The following is a 17,077-nucleotide window of genomic DNA, read 5'->3' on the forward strand; positions in this document are numbered from 1 at the left end:
GGCACTGCTTTTAAGGATTTTAGTCAAACAAATCAATCCCTGCACTAAATATTAAACCTGGTACTTATTCCGTCTGTCTCTTTTCTGGAGCTCCAATATTACAGGGACATAAACAAACCAACTATTGTTGTCAAGTGGTGGCAGGAGACAAACATAACACAAAAACACATAATGGGCTTCTACACAGGTTCTGTCTATCAAAGCCATTCACATGGCTTTGGTTGACCTGGGGCTATAGTAAAAGATAGCTGCCCACAAGATCAGATAGTAGGACTGAACCCAAGACCACAGAGTTGGGAAGTAAGCTGCTCGACCACACAGCCATGCCTATGCCTGGGTGAAAAAAAAAGAAAAATAATTCTGAAGAGCTTCTGAATTTGTTTGTATTTATAACAATGGGAGACAACTATATTTTCAACAAATTGTGTTTATATTTTGTTTTATTTGTCAATTTTTTTTCTAAAAAACAAAACAATTTTTACATATTCACTGGTTGGACATATTAAAAATACAGGTATTTATACATTCATTACATAGGAATATTAAAAACAATTACGAATTTTTTTTTTGATATGTTTTTTTCAGATTTCATTCTTTCTATAAAATATTGAATTTAAAGTACCTACTTAAATTTTGTTCACATTTATATTATAAAACACATTTTCAGAAAGAATTTTAAAACTATAAAATGACCAAATGAAATATTCAAACGCAATTTACAGTATTTTGGAAAATATAAACAGTGTTTACTTCTCCAATGAGATATTACAGACACAGGGACTGAAAAGCAGTTGAGAAGATATTGTTCTAAGTTCTTGACAGAATTGTTATGCTGAAAGTTGAATTGACTTTATTGGGGATGGTATGGGATCAATAATTAAACTGTCTGTTAAGGATTTTTGGATTTTGTTCAATGACTCCAACTAGCAGGTCATCAATATAGGACTCTAGACCGCGAATATATTGATCTTTACGAATCATTTGAGCTTTTTGGCAAATTAATCGGCTGATTAGTTCCTGAAAATAGAAACAGTAAACAAATTTCAATGTCTAATGACAAAAATAAAATGGTATTTTAAACATAGTGTGCAGTACAAATGGAAAATTCTTAATACATTTCCATGATGGTTAATGAATATAATATGCTTTATCTAGATAAGCCTAAATTTAATTGCATAAAAAAAAAAACAAAAACACTTGACTAGTTCAACTCTTATACCAGCCATCATAATGTATTGTTTGGAAAATTACAGTACCTTGCTTTATTCATTGTTATTGGCTGACTACATGGTTTACAATTACTATATGGTTGTCAGTAGTGAAAATCTGCAACCTTTAAAACAATTACTTCAATAATTAATGAATGATTTGAGATATTTACATATGGGAGTCACAGCTGTTCAAGTTAATAAGATATCAAGTTACTAGTCAAAGAGCTAACATTTTGTAACATGTCAGCAGCGCTGCATTGTTCAAGGCCAATGCATTAAATATTACATAGTTTCAACAAATTCAGAATACTAGTTGGTAACACAATCTCACAAACGAGGAAGTGCTTTGAAGAACCAATGTCACACACCTTGTTCATGTTGTCGTTTAACGGCCGTTTTCCATGCTAGCATGGGTTGGCCAGTTCGACCGGGTTCTGGGAAGCCAGGAGGCTGCACCAGGCTCCAGTCTGATCTGGCAGTGTTTCTACAGCTGGATGCCCTTCCTAACGCCAACCACTCAGTGAGTGTGGTGGGTGCTTTTTACGTGCCACCGGCACAGGTGCCAGGGGAGGCTGGCAACGGCTACCATCGGTTGGTGCTTTTTACATGCCACCAGCACGGAAGCCAGTCAAGGTGGTGCTGGCATCGGCCACATACGGATGGTGCTTTTTAGCTGCCAGGGTAGGCTGGTAATGGCCACGATCGGTTGGTGCTTTTCACGTGCCACCAGCACGGAAACCAGTCAAGGCGGCGCTGGCATTGGCTGCGTATGATGGTGCTTTTTACGTGCCAGGGTAGGCTGGCAACGGCCATGATTGGTTGGTGCTTTTTACATGCCACAGGCACGGAAGGCAAAATAATGCAACTGTCGTATGAAGTGGGAGGACAATATCCCAGCAAGAATTGCAATGACATGGCTACAAGCTGGTGGGAAAAGACAAAAAGGCATGCCAAAGAAAACCTGGAGATTCACTTTAAAAGATGACCTATACAGTTGTGGCACAAACTAGTTTGAAACTCCAACTCTTGCCAAGGATAGAAAAAGATAGAAGAGTATAGTGCCCTGTTGCTGTGAAGCACAAGCAACCAGATCTCCAGTTCGCTTAGCTGTAAGTGAAGAGAAATAACTCAACAAGGATTTAAACTTGTATTGTAGATTTAACTAAACTGAGCCACATGACAACATTCATACACAATCTTGTAGGTGAGAAATCTAAAGTTGACCCTGGCAAAATTTGAACTTACAAACTTGTGAATCTGTTAAATTTTGTGTTGTTTCATATTTCTGATATACCTGTGTGTCATTCACATTTGATTAGCAATCAAAATGTTATATGACATGATTAATGCAGTTTTCAACCCTTAATATCAATTCCAATCAGACACAAGACTAATTGGAATATAAAATTTCAAAAGTCCTGTCTGAAATGTAAAACTTCTTTTCTTCTTTGTAGCAAAATAATTTATTCAACTTTGAACTTTTTGTATTTACCATTTGTTGATGCAGATCATTGCTAGTTCCTTGAGATTATACCTTTTCACTTTTACCTAGCATAAAGATTGGATGGAGTGGTGGGTGGATGGAGGACAAGTCATAGATGATTGCATTGCATCACCTGTACACATTGAGGAGCACTTTATTTTATTGACTTCAAAAGAATAAAAATCCTTGGTAGGATTTGAACTCAGAATATACAGTAAGATAATTACGAGGGTGGGTCAAAAAGTAATGTCATTTTGTTTTGGACAGGTATAATTACCAACACAGGAACATGTATCATACATCAAAATGAAGCTGGTCCTCTGTGGATCACATCCCTATTTCTCAACATTGTCACTGTTTCTCTCAATAACAATGTTTCACCTTCGAATGAGAGCATGTATCCTTGCCCCGTAAAATTCTGTTGACTGTTCTTTGAGCCACTTCTTCACTACAGTTTTCACTTCCTCATCACTGGAATAATTTAGCGCCTTCAGACTATCATCTCTTCGGCCCCATGAAAGAGAGTTTGAGAGGCAAACATTATTCCAGTGATGAGGAAGTGAAAACTGTAGTGAAGAAGTGGCTCAAAGAACAGTCAACAGAATTTTATGGGGCAGGGATACATGTTCTCATTCGAAGGTAGAACGTTGCTATTGAGAGAAAGGGTGACTATGTTGAAAAGTAGGGATGTGATCCACAGAGGACCAGCTTCATTTTGATGTATGAGACATGTTCCTTTATTGGTAATTATATCTGTCCTAAACAAAATGGCATTACTTTTTGACTCACCCTCGTAAATAATATAAAGCGTTTGTTCTGATGCTCTACTGTCTTGGCCAGTTCCTAAGCTTTGCTATTGGTTTAACGTGGTTTCTCTTGAAAAGCACAAAGCCCAACACATATTTAGAGAAAGGTGAATGAGCTATTTGGACATTCAGATGGGTAGTTACATCTTATTCTACAATGTTATCAAATTAATAACGAACAATTAAATTAGCCAGGTTGCCCCTTACAAAGTATTTCTTACCTCTTTATTCATGCTCCGGTATAGGCTTACCAAATCTTCGGATTTGAGAAGATTGTCAGAACCATAGCCAGGTAAAATTTCTGAGTAGTCTGTGAGTCTTCCATCAAAGCTAATTGATATCGGTCGTTTCTTTAATCCAGGAATGTGAAGTTCTACACAACAAAATTTGGATAAAAGACCAATGATTTACAATATAAAATTAACAATAACAACAAAATCAAAACAGCTTTATTAACCCTTTCACTGTGAAATTAAATTTCATGGTTATTCCAGTAATGATGCTGAATATCTACGAAAAATAGAATTGGTATTTTCTGCAAGTCACAATGCCTCAGTAGACTCAATGTATCTGAACAGTAAGTAGTTTCAACAAAAGATAGACTGGTGTATAAAACTACTTTCCCCAGTTAAATTTGAGTAGATATATCTGCTTTCTGCAGTAAAAACGTTAAAATATTATTTTTTATAAAAAATTCAAAACTTTTTTTTTATTAGGTTCTTCATTATTTTCTTTCTGAAAGTAATTAAAATGCTAACAAATATGAATGTTGATAGTAAAATAAATTTAGCTTCTTAGAAAAAGAAAATTGTAAATATCTATGTTAAGTTAAATATTTTCCCAGTGAATGTAAGATATATCACTGTGCTCTATCTAATGGAAGTGTTTCTTAACTGCTTAATGCCTGAAAAAGAAAACTGAGATAAGCTCTAGAATATCATAGCACTATCTGGTTGCAGTAATAGATAGAAGAAAAAAAAAAAAGAAAAAGAAAAAAACCGAGAAGCTATAAATAAGAGCTACTCTAGTCTCTGTAAGTTTGACTATTTATCTTAGTGTACTACAGGTATCATAGTTTGGGAAAATTCTAGATAGTAAGAATTTGTGTAATAGGAGATAGTTACAAAATAAATAGGGAGATAAACCTGTGTTTATATAATGCAACACTGTATTTTCTGCATTGTACAGAATTTTCATAATGATTTATTTCATACAAAACACATTATTTAAAAAAATAATAGGAGTGATAATGACTTATTAATTAGTTCCATAAAAGTACTTACCTGGATGTTTAGAGTTAAAATCCAAATCAGTTCGTCTTTGATCTCTATACAAGCTATTTACATCTTTCTCATCAAAAAAGTCCCTTTGGGAAGAATTTGAACCAAGTGAGTTAACCTTAGAATCTAACCCTAAGTGTGTCCTGGGATGCATTAAAGGTATTTTAGTATTAAAATTATTGTTTGAGTTTAGTTTGAAGGCATCCTCTTGCAGCTTCTTGAGTGTAACTCTGCTTTCTTCACCATCAGGCTCGGAGTCTGCATCTTGGTCACAGTCGTAGGCATTATACTTTCTTATTCGTCTTTGTCTTCGTTTAACTTTTGGCTGAACAATGGAAGAAGCAGCCTCCTTGATAAAATCCCTTACAGCAGAGTTTTCAGGAAGATGTGTCTGAGGGTTGTCTGAGCTTCCAATTGCAATGCATGAGGACGGGCGTAGTTTGACACGTGGTGGCTGATCCCATGACTTTCTGTACGTGACACTTGTTTCTAGGGAGTGATTTACACCATTAGCACCATTTATTACACTCTCGGTGAAATTCTGCCGTGGATTCGGATTAATTGAGGAAGTGATGTTGTCAGTTTCTGTAATATTTTTTCTACTATAACCATTCTCTTCTGCAATTGGACTCTGATACAATGCAGAAAAACTTGCAGTTGTAATCTTGGGTAACGTGTAAGATTTAGTGACAACTTGGTCTTTTGTTGTTGATGCAATGTTTTCTAAAGATTTGTGGATTGCTTTTGTATTGTCTAATGGAGAAAGAAGGGAAATAATTAATGGATAACATAAATGTATCATATATAAGAAAACAAAATAATTCTTTGATGCAGAGGTGAAGAATTATGGAATAATATATAACCTGTCATGTCTTTAGTTTACTTTTAGTTATTAAAAGCTTTTAGTCAAGAAGTATCCTTCTGTATTTGCCTAACATATTCAATGCCATTTGTAATAACGTTCAATATTCTTTTCTACTCTAGGCACAAGGCCTGAAATGTTTTGGGAGGGGGTCAGTCGATTAGATCGACCCCAGTACACAACTGGTACTTAATTTATCAACCCCGAAAGGACAAAAGGCAAGGTTGACCTAGGTGGAATTTGAACTCAGAACATAAAGACAGCCCTAAAATATTATTAGTTCTTACAACTGCTTGCATGATGGTAGTACTCATTTACAACTGCCATAAGGAGATACCAACATATACACACCCATACACACCCATGCACACACAAACACACACACACACCACACACACACACACATTTGAAACTCAAGATGTAGAAGAGAAGTGTATATGGATGCACATTAGCACTTAGTGATTCTGAAAAGAAAGAGGCATGGAAGTGCTACTATGAAAGGCTGCTGAATGTGGAGAATGCAGGGGGAGAAAGAGAGTCTATCTAAAGCTAGTTGATAGCAGTATGATAGATGAAGCAATTAAAGATATGAAGTGAAGGAAAGCCACTGATCCATGAGGAATTACAGCTGAGTTACTTGAGATATCTGGCAGAGTGGGATATGGCCTAGTCAACTGTATAATTGATCTGATTGTACAGAAAGGTATCACACCCAATGGCTGGTACAATATAGATGCAGACATAGCTTTGTGGTTAAGAAGGTTGTTTTGCAACAGTGAGGTTTCAGGTTCAGTACCAGAACAAAGTACCATTGGTAAGTGTCTTCTACTATAACGTTGGGCCGACCAAAGCCTTGAGCGGATTTGGTAGACGGTAACAGAAAGAAGCCTGTTGAATACATACATACATAACAAAATAAGCAACAAGATATCAAGAAGTGATGCAGTACGACTGTTTCAAGCGGCTCCATTTAATTGAACAATGCAATCATTACATCAATTTAAATGCAGAGCTATCATCAGCAGCACAAATAAATATAATTTTAATTAGTTGGACACATTAATATAATTTTACTCAAATAGCGACAACATGGATTTCTTCCATCTTCTTAGACTGTTAAAGTATTTGAGCAAAATTATATTAATGTGTCTGACTGATTAAAATTCTATTTATTTATTTAAATTGATGTAATGATTGCATTGTTCATTTAAATGGAGCTGCTTGAAACAGTTGTACTGCATCATTTCTTGATATCTTGTTGGTTATTTTGATTTTATTCACCTTACTTCTGGACTGACTTGGTGCTTCAACTTCAGTACTTAATTCAACTGTGCCAGATCTGACTGGGCCTGACGAAGCCTTCCAGCTTCACAGACCCCAGTTGACCCGTCCAATCCCATGCTAGCATGGAAAGCGGATGCTAAATGATGATGATGATGATATATATATATATATATATATATGTATTTGTGTGTCTGTGTTTGTCCCCCCACCATTGCTTGACAACCAATGTTGGTGTATTTACTTCCCCGTAACTTAGTGGTTTGGCAAAAGAGACTGATAGAATAAGTACCAGGCTTACAAAGAATAAGTCCTGGGGTTGATTTGTTTGACTAAAGGCTGTGCTCCAGCATGGCCACTGTCAAATGACTGAAACAAGTAAAAGAATAAATAAATAAATAAAATTCACTAGTAATTTCAGTATTAATAATTAGTGTGGTAAGAAGCTTGCTTCCCAACCAAATGGTTCTGAGTTCAGTTCCACTGTGTAGTACCTTGAGCAAATGTTTTCTACTATAACATCAGGCCAACCAAAGCCTTATGAGTAGATTTGGTAGACAGAAGCTGAAAGAAGCCTATCATATATATTTATATATTGGAGTCTGGTGCAGTCATCTAGTTCGCCAGGCCTAAGTCAAATCGTCCAACCCATGCTAGCATGGAAAGCAGATGTTAAACAATGATGATGATGATATATATATATTAAGAGATAACAAAAGTGACAGAGTGTACTGACTAGCATTGCTTTTGCTAAAGATAAGAGTTAAAATAATTCAAAAGCCACAAACACACTGTCTTAATGACTGACAAAAGGAGGTAAGTCCCCAGTGTACATAGCTAGCTCGTGATTTCACATTTTGATGTAGACCATATTAATCCTAATCAGCAGCTCTTGATGCCTAGGGTTAACCTCAACCACCTCTGTCATTTTTACCGTTTTGAAAATCAGCACATGTTTTCAATAGTTTTTCTTATAAGACTGACAGAGGTAGTTGAGTCTAAAGCTAGGTTTTAAGAACCGCTGATGAGTATTAAGATGGTCTACATCAAAGATCTGAAATTATGATCTGGCTATGTACACTGGGGACTTACCTCCCTTTGTCAGTCATTAAGACAGTGCATTTGTGGCTTTTGAGTTATTTTAACTCTTATCTTTAGCAAAAGCAGTGTTAGTCAGCACTCTCTGTCACGTTTGTGACCTCTATTAATTTTGCCCTTAGGTTCCAATTACTGATAACCAATATATATATATATATATATATAGATACACATATACATACATACATATATATATATATATATATATATGTATGTATGTATATGTGTATCTTTGTATCTGTGCCCTACCATTGCTTAACAACCGATGTTGGTGTGTATACGCCCCCATAACTTGGCGGTTTAACAAAAGAGACCAATAGAATAAGTACCAGGCTTACAAAGAAAAATTCCTGGGGTCAATTTCTATGACTAAAAACCCCTTATGGTGGGGCTCCAGCATGGCCACAGTCAAATGACTGAAACAGGTAGAGGAATAAAAGAATAAAAGAAAATTGCTGTAATCTCACAAAAATTTTTGCTTTTCCAATTATTAAAGAAATCTATTCGCTTAGCTTCACACTAGTTTGCTGAATACTTTGTCATTCTATACCATTACCAGTCCCCATTTTTGTCAAGGTAATATATGTCATCTTTCTTGAATAACATAATTCTTAAGTCTTTGGTAATCCTGTTCCCTCATGTTTTCCCTTCAGCGATTAATATTTAAAAAAAAAAAAAAAACTGGTTTTAATCAACTGCATTAAATTAGTCAAAATTCCTTACATTCCATTCATATTCCCCTCCTGAAATTAGATAAGTGTAGAGATTGAACATAGCCATTGGTGCCTGGAATACACTTTCCCCCCCAACCCCACACACAACCACTGTCACCATGAACTCCATCACCACCATGACGCCCACCACCACCACCACCATCACCACCACCTTTGCCTCTCAAGCTTTTAAGGATAAGACAACAAAATACTAGTCAAGTACTGAGGTCAGTGATATGAACTAATCAAACCCCTGAAATTTCAGGTTTCAGCATATATGAAAAACAATTGTATCACTAAACTGATTCATGGTATTTTGTCCATCTTTATGTTCTAAGTTCAAATTTGGCCGAGGTGGTCTTTGCCTTTAATCTTTTCAGGGCCGATAAAATAAGTATCAGTTGAGCACTGGGGTGGGGGGTGGGGGGTTGATGTAACTGATTATCCCCCTCCCCCAAATTTCAGGGATTGTGCCTATAGTACAAAGGATTATTATCACAATAATTTTACTATGTCCTTGAATTTCTTTGTGCCATGTTCTAGAAAATAACATTCTTTCCACATTTCCATTTAACAAAATTTTGGCCTTCTAGAATAAAAGCAAAATATATTATTATTTTTTTTATTAAGGCACAGATGTGGGTGCATGGGTTAGAAACTTGCTTCCCAGCCATGTGGTTTTGGGTTCAATCTCACTGTGCATCACCTTGGGCAAGTGTCTTCTATTACAGCCCCAGTTCGATCAAAGCCTTCAGAGTAGATATGGCAGACACAAACAAAGAATCCTGTCATAATCATCGCCTGTCATCGTCGTCATCAATATTTAATGCCTATTTTCCATGCTGGTATGGGTTAGACAGATTAATAGGGGTTGGCTAGCTAGAGAGCTGTCCAGACTCTAGTTGTCTGTTTTGGCAAGGCTTCAACAGCTGGATGCCCTTCCTAATGCCAACCACTTTATAGAGTGTGCTGGGTGACTTTTACACACCACTGACAGATTTTCTAAAGAATTCAACGCCAGCGCTGCAAGTTATGACAGTTCATAAACAAATACATCTAGATGTGTTCATTTATGAAACATTGTAACTTGCAGAACTGTTGCTAAATCCCATAGAAAATCTATAAACTTAAAAGTGAGAATATTGCACTGCTAACACAAGGTAGGAAACAATATTGACATGTAAACCTGTAACATACTTGGTAGCATATTATGGTTACAAAACGAAATAATGTGTCCTGGTTAGTAAAATAAAATATTTGGTGTATCCAATTGTCTTACACAACTAAACTTAGTGGGTATTTAAGTAAAGTGTTTGTGTTCATGGATAGCTGATGGGTTAGATGAAGTTTTGATGAAGGGACAATAAGCTTTGAAATATGCATTTATTGCCACTACCAATATTTTCTATCTCCAATCGTATTGTTTACATAGATGTATTTGTTTACAAAACATTGTAACTTTCAATGTTGGCTCTAAACTCTACAGAAAAATCTATAGAGATAAACTTAAAAGTGAGAATATTGCACTGGTATCTCAAAAAGTAAGAAACAATATTGACTTGCAAATCTGTAACATACTTGGTAGTATATTATGGTTGCAAAACAAAATACTGTATCTTTGCCAACAATTAATACTGTAGGGAATAAAAACTCATGACTTAAAGGTTTGGTCTCTGTTTAGTTACATATTTAGGAGTTGGTCATTGATTTATTTATTAAATTTAGTTACCGATACTGTTGTATATAGTGCAAATGTGTTTGAAAGTTGTGGTTTCTTTTGTATGTTTGTTCCTAAGCAACACTTATTTTAGTGCTGTTGACACCGCTGGCTTGAATGGTACCACCCAGGTGTCGAAACCATAATGATATTCGTAGAGCAGCTGATGATGGAGGTATGTTGGATTGTTGGTATGGCTGTTTTTGTAAATGTGGAATAGTATTATAACACATCTTTTTGATATAAATATATATATATATATATATATCTCCTGGCACTCTGTCAGTTATGACGATGAAGGTTCCAGTTGATCTGATCACTGGAACAGCCTGCTCAAGAAATTAATGTGAAAGTGGCTGAGCACTCCACAGACATGTGTATCCTTAATGTAGTTCTCAGGGAGATTCAACATGACACAGAATGCGACAAGACTGGCCCTTTGAAATACAGGTACTACTCATTTTCGTCAGCTAAATGGGCAGGAACAATGAGAAATAAAGTGTCTTGCTCAAGGACACAATGTGTAGCTGGGAATTGAACTCATGACCTTGTAATCACAAGCCAAATACCCTAACCACCAAGCCACCTGCCTTCACGTGTGGGTGTGTTTGTGTGTGCGTGTGTGTGGTAAGATGGCAAGTTAGCAGAATCGTTAGCTCGTCAGACAAAAATGCTTAGCGACATTTCTTCCATCATTACATTCTGAACTCAAATTCTGTGGCTGTTGATTTTGCCTTTCTATCCTTTCAAAGTTGATAAAATAAGCACCAGTTAAGCACTGAAGTTGATGTAATCGACCAACTACCATTCTCTGAACTTGCTGGCCTTGTGCCAAAATTTGAAACCAAATACGTATGTGCATGTGTATGTATGTGTGTACGTGTGCGCATGTGTACCTTTGTCTAGGCATCCTGTAATGGTTGTAAATGATGATGATCATCATCATCATATGAGCAAAGCTGTTTGTTACCAGTCTTTCAAGAAGAACATGTCTAGCCATGGGGCATATATTACCTTCCTTGGCAACATGGTGTCAGGAAGGGTATCTGGCCTTGAAGATCTGCCTTAACAAATTTCATTTGATCCATGCAAGCATGGAAAAATAGACATTAAATGATGATGATGATGATGATGATGATTACCAAGATACAAAGATGCTATTGCGAGTAAAAGATATTTTCTGTCTTAACTAATTAATTAGCTAACTGCAGCTTAACATAACAACTGCAATATACTTCTTGACTATCTGGTAAAAATTGTTTACTTTCGTTATTATTTTCCAGTAAGAAGCATCTGACACATACATGCAAATCTTCTAGTATCGGTTACTACTCTGTGAAAAAGTTTTTATCTCTTCGGTGTCATCACATCTGAAGCTTACTTAAACAACATAGACTCCTGCTATGAGGGAAGCCATGGTGAAGTGTTTAAGAAATTTACTTTGTAATCATGAAGTCACAGGTTCAATCTTGCTGAGTGACTTCTTTTTTTTCCTTCTTCTTGGGTCGACTGAAGCTTTGTGAATAAGATTGGCACAGGCATGGCTGTGTAGTAAGAAGTTTGCTTCCCAACCACATGGTTCTGTGCATTTAATATTGTTTTTTTTTGTGCATTTAATATTGGTTTCAAATTTTGGCACAAGGCCAGCAGTTTCAGAGGAGGGAATAAGGATTACGTCATTCCCAGCTCTCAATTGGAATTCATTTTATCAACCCTGCCCTGGCACTTGTCACTGTCTATATCTCTTTCTTCCTTTACTCATCCATCCCATTTATATTCTGATCCCTGTCCCTTGTGAATATGCCTGGCACTTTGCCACCATCTCTTTCCTGCTGTCTCCTACACACACTCTCTCTCTCTCCTTCTCTAGAAAGTCGCTCAGGTTGGGTAACCACATATTTCCTTTGCGGCAGTGTACCTGTTTCTGTCTTCATTCCTGATCTCTCTCTCTCTCTCTCTCTTTCTCTCTATCTCTCCATCCGGGTAATCTTGTACCTCCTCTACAGCAAGACACCTATTTCTGTCTCTCTGCCTCACTATAACCTTTCATCATCCGACAAAAGAGCACCTTCACCAATGCCCCCTCCCATCTCAAAAGATTCTTTTTTTTTTGTCTTGCAAGTACTTGGTGACCCTGTCAGTGCAGGTGCCACTTAAAAGCACCCAGTCCACACTGTAAAGTGGTTGGCTTTTGGAAGGGCATCCAGCTGTAAAAATCTTGCCAAAACTGACCTTGCTTGTGCCACATAAAAAGCACTATAGTGAAAAAAATTAATTAAGATATTGTATTAGGACTCATGGATAAAATGAGAAATGAGGCTCAGGAGCCTATGTTTTAATAAGAGATTTTTAAAATATCAAGGGATTTTAAAATAAACATTATCAAACAGTTGGAAGTTTTAATGGCCATGTTATCAAATACTTGGGGTTTTTAATGGCTATGGTGTCAAAAAGAATTTTAATGGTTATCTTATCAAACCAGTAAAGGACTGAATGCTCTCCACTTATGAAACAATTTGGGATTTTAATGGTTACATAATAAAGCAGTTGAGGATTTTAAAGTGAATGTTATCAAACATTTTGGGATTTAATAGCAATATTAATAAACCTAGAAATGGGTGCACAGGTGTAAGTGCAGGACATGATGATGACTCGAGTAATGAGTAAGGAACAAATGAAATACAGAATATACCACCTGCAACACCAACAACAACTGCAGGAAAGAAAGAGAGCTTCTTGGTTAGACCTGTAAAATGTCATAGTCAAACTCTTCTTCACAAATTCTTCTCAATCATTTTGAAGTATAAATTTCATACACACTCATAAACACACACATAGACATATATAACCTAAAATGAATAGATTTACAAGTGCAGTGTTGGCTGAAATCTATATATTTATTCTATAGTACTTCATAGCATATATAACCTACATCTATTTATAATATACAGCTGTAAATATAGAATTGGCATACCATTGGTTTTGGTAACAAGAGTTCCAGCTGATCCAACCAATGGAATAGCCTGCTCATGAAATTAACGTGCAAGTGGATGAGTATTCCAGAGACACACATAGGGGGAATGTAGTGCTCAGGGAGATTCAGCATGACACAGAATGTGACAAGGATGACCCTTTGAATTGCAGATACAACTCATTTTTGCCAGCTGAGAGGACTGGAGCAATGTGAAATAAAGTGTCTTGCTCAAGGTCACAACACACCAGGAATCAAACTCACACCCATAATAAAGTGTAAGCAGTTGTTATTGAGTCTGTTGCTGATAATGCAGCGATTGTTAATTGTAGTGGTGGTGGTGGTGGAGGCGCTGGTTATGGTGGTGGGGCGGTAGTGCTGGTTGAAGTGTGTTGGTGATGATAATATTTGTTTGGATTTGCAGCCATCACAAACAAGAAAATATTAACAGTTATAGAACAGGTTCAATCAAAACAGAACACATGTCATTCTTCATTAATGGTTCTTCTGGAAGGTGTGATCACTGTTTCCTGGACATTTGGACATGTATGTGTGTGTGTATGATGTATGTATATATGTGTGAAGGCACGTGGCTTGGTGGTTAGAGCTGTAGATATGAAAATATATACAAATGTAAGTACGCACACAGATAAACACACTTATAGAAACACCTGCATACGTAAACATCATCATCTTCATTTTAACATTTACATAGTACAGATGAAATTTGTTAAGGTGGGTTTTCTATAGCTGGATACTCTTCCCATCACCAACCCTCACCTGTTTTTAATGAAGGACACCATTAGCATGATGGTAACAATTATTTGCAACTGATGTCAAGGCAACGAGACAGTAACACACACATACACAGCAGGTTTCTTTCAGTTTTCATCAACCAAAATGCACTCACAAAACTTTGGTTTATTAGAAATAAACATTTCAATTAAACATTTATTAGAAATATTTATTAACATTTCTTATAAACCAAGGAATGTTAACAAACATTTCTAGCTTTAGTAACATTTCTAGCCTTGTACCTCCTCTACAAGACACCTGTTTCTGTCTCTCTTTCTCACTATAACCTTTCATCATCTGACACAAGATCACCTCCTCCAATGTCCTCTCCCCTTTCAAAGGAGCTTTGTCTTTCAAGTTACTTGGTGACCCTGCCAGTGCTAATCTCATGTAAAAAGCATCCAGACCACACTGTAAAGTGGTTGGCATCTGGAAGGGCATCCAGCCATAAAAACCACACCAAAACTGACCTCACCTGTACTGGTGCCAGTCCACTCTGCTGGGTGGTTGGTGTTAGGAAGGGCATCCAACAGTAAAAACCCTGCCAAAAAAGACAGAAAAGTCTGGTGCAGGCTCCTGTTAAACCGTCCAACCCATGCCAGCATGGAATGCGAACATTAAACAATGATGATGGTGATGATGATTAAATCCCAAAATGTTTGATAGCAGTCACTTTAAACACGCCAACTGTTTTATTATGAAACCATTAAAATTCATGGGAAAACACTTGCCCATAGTACCACACAGTAAGACCGAACCTGGAACTATGTAGTTTGGAAGAAAATTTCTTACCACACATGCATGCTAGTGCCTACATATATGAACTAAAGTTATTTTCTATTTATAGTAAACACCTGTGAATATATGTATAAACAAGAGCACTCAGAGAGTGCAAACCTCTGCCGAGGTAACACCAACATCCTCTCAAAGATTATTTGGAGATGATTTTTAAAATGAGAATATCTGAAATAAACTCGACTGCTCTCACAAACGAGAATACTAAAACTGAACCTAACTGCTCTCAAACATTAAGTAAAAAACTGGAAAAATAATCCAGAATCCATGTTCGGTACCTGATCAATCCTTAAATCCCTGAAAGTTTGATCCAAATCCATCTGATGGTTCTTGAGACATCTTGTCCACAGACAAACAGACAAACAAACAAATACAACTGAAAACAATACCTCTGCCTTTGCAAAAGCAGAGGTAATAAATGTATCTATGAACACACATAAACACACTTACACATATATATAACTTATACACACACACACACATACACATATGTACAGATATAACTTATACACACTTATAAAAATTATATAAAACTTATACACACATATATAACTATACACACTTATACACAAGGCACAGGAGTGGCTGTGTGGTAAGTAGCTTGCTTACCAACCACATGGTTCCAGGTTCAGTCCCACTGTGTGGCATCTTGGGCAAGTGTCTTCTGCTATAGCCCCAGGTCGACCAATGCCTTGTGAGTGGATTTGGAGGACGGAAACTGAAAGAAGCCTGTCGTATATATGTATATATATATGTATGTGTGTGTGTATGTTTGTGTGTCTGTGTTTGTCCCCCTAGCATTGCTTGACAACCGATGCTGGTGTGTTTATGTCCCCATCACTTAGCGGTTCGGCAAAAGAGACCGATAGAATAAGTACTGGGCTTACAAAGAATAAGTCCCGGGGTCGATTTGCTCGACTAAAGGCGGTTCTCTAGCATGGTCGCAGTCAAATGACTGAAACAAGTAAAAGAGAGTACATATATACAACCTTCATCTATTTATAGTATACAACTATGAATATGCTGTCAGTGTCATTGTTGTTGTTGTTATTGTCATTCTCCTCTTCCTTCTCCTTTTATGTCTGCTTTCCATGCTGGTATGGGTTGGAAAGGTCGTCATAGTCTGACTCAATACTTAATTTGAAGTAACAGAGGATCACGGTTCACCCATATGCTCTATTTATATATGCATGTAAGTACACATCCACACACACTTCCACATGTATAACCTATTTCTATTTAAATGGATATAATTGTGCATATATGTATATGTAAATGTATGTATGTATGTATGCATACACAGGAATGAATGATAAATGAATGACAAATCAAAGGAAAAAAAAAAAGAAATTGAATGAAAGGGAATGAGGCAAAAGAGAAAGTGAGAAAAAGTAACAAAGGTGAGAATGAGTGAAAGAGAGACAGAGAGAGACAGAGAGAAAGGTAGAGGGAGAGAGAGAGAAGCTACGATTAAGAGAAAAAGTGAAAGGGAGAAGGAAAGAGAAGGAGAGAAAACTATGATTGAGAGAGAAAGACCATAAGGAAGAGAGAAAGTGAGATGCAGACAAATAAAGATAGATAGATAGGGAGGGAGGGAGAGAGAGGAGGGAGAGAGAAAATAATGATTGAGAGAGGAAGACCATGAATAAAAGAAAACGTGAGAGGGAGACAAATAAAGAGAGAGAGAGAGAGTGAAAGAAAGAGAGAGAAGCTATGATTAAGAGAAAAAGTGAAAGGGGGACATAAACATAAATAGAGGGAGAAGGAAAGAGAAAGAGAGAAAAAGACCACGAGGAAGAGAAATTGGTAGATAGATAGATAGACAGAGAGAGAGAGAGAGAAAATAAAGATTGAGAGAGGAAGATGAATAAGAGAAAACATGAGAGGGAGACAAATATATATATAGAGAGAGAGAAAGAGAGGGAAGGAAAGAGCTGTTTACCTGATAGAACTTCATCTATTGTAGCGTACTGGGACTTTTTGAACCTTTCATTCAAGTTGGCCACACTGTGAGGTCTATCATCACATCGGTACATCTTTGATTCCTGAAAGATGGAAAATAAGG

At 36.7% G+C, this 17,077-nt stretch overlaps 1 protein-coding gene across 2 annotated transcripts in view; it reads right to left on the bottom strand.

The window, feature by feature from the left end:
* Positions 1-525: 525 nt before the first annotated feature.
* Positions 526-17,077, bottom strand: part of LOC115214052 (rab11 family-interacting protein 2) — a 164,306-nt gene continuing 147,754 nt past the window's right edge. For both annotated transcript variants that reach the window (XM_029783092.2, XM_029783093.2), the window contains 4 exons: positions 16,955-17,057; positions 4,784-5,533; positions 3,722-3,873; positions 526-1,017 (listed from right to left, as the gene is read on the bottom strand). In XM_029783092.2, coding sequence (XP_029638952.1) covers positions 871-1,017; positions 3,722-3,873; positions 4,784-5,533; positions 16,955-17,057 — 1,152 coding nt within the window. In that variant the 3' untranslated portion in view covers positions 526-870. The remainder of the gene's footprint in view (positions 1,018-3,721; positions 3,874-4,783; positions 5,534-16,954; positions 17,058-17,077) is intronic.

The sequence above is a fragment of the Octopus sinensis genome, linkage group LG7 (genome assembly GCF_006345805.1).
Source record: "Octopus sinensis linkage group LG7, ASM634580v1, whole genome shotgun sequence".
Classification (NCBI taxonomy): Eukaryota; Metazoa; Mollusca; class Cephalopoda; order Octopoda; family Octopodidae; genus Octopus; species Octopus sinensis.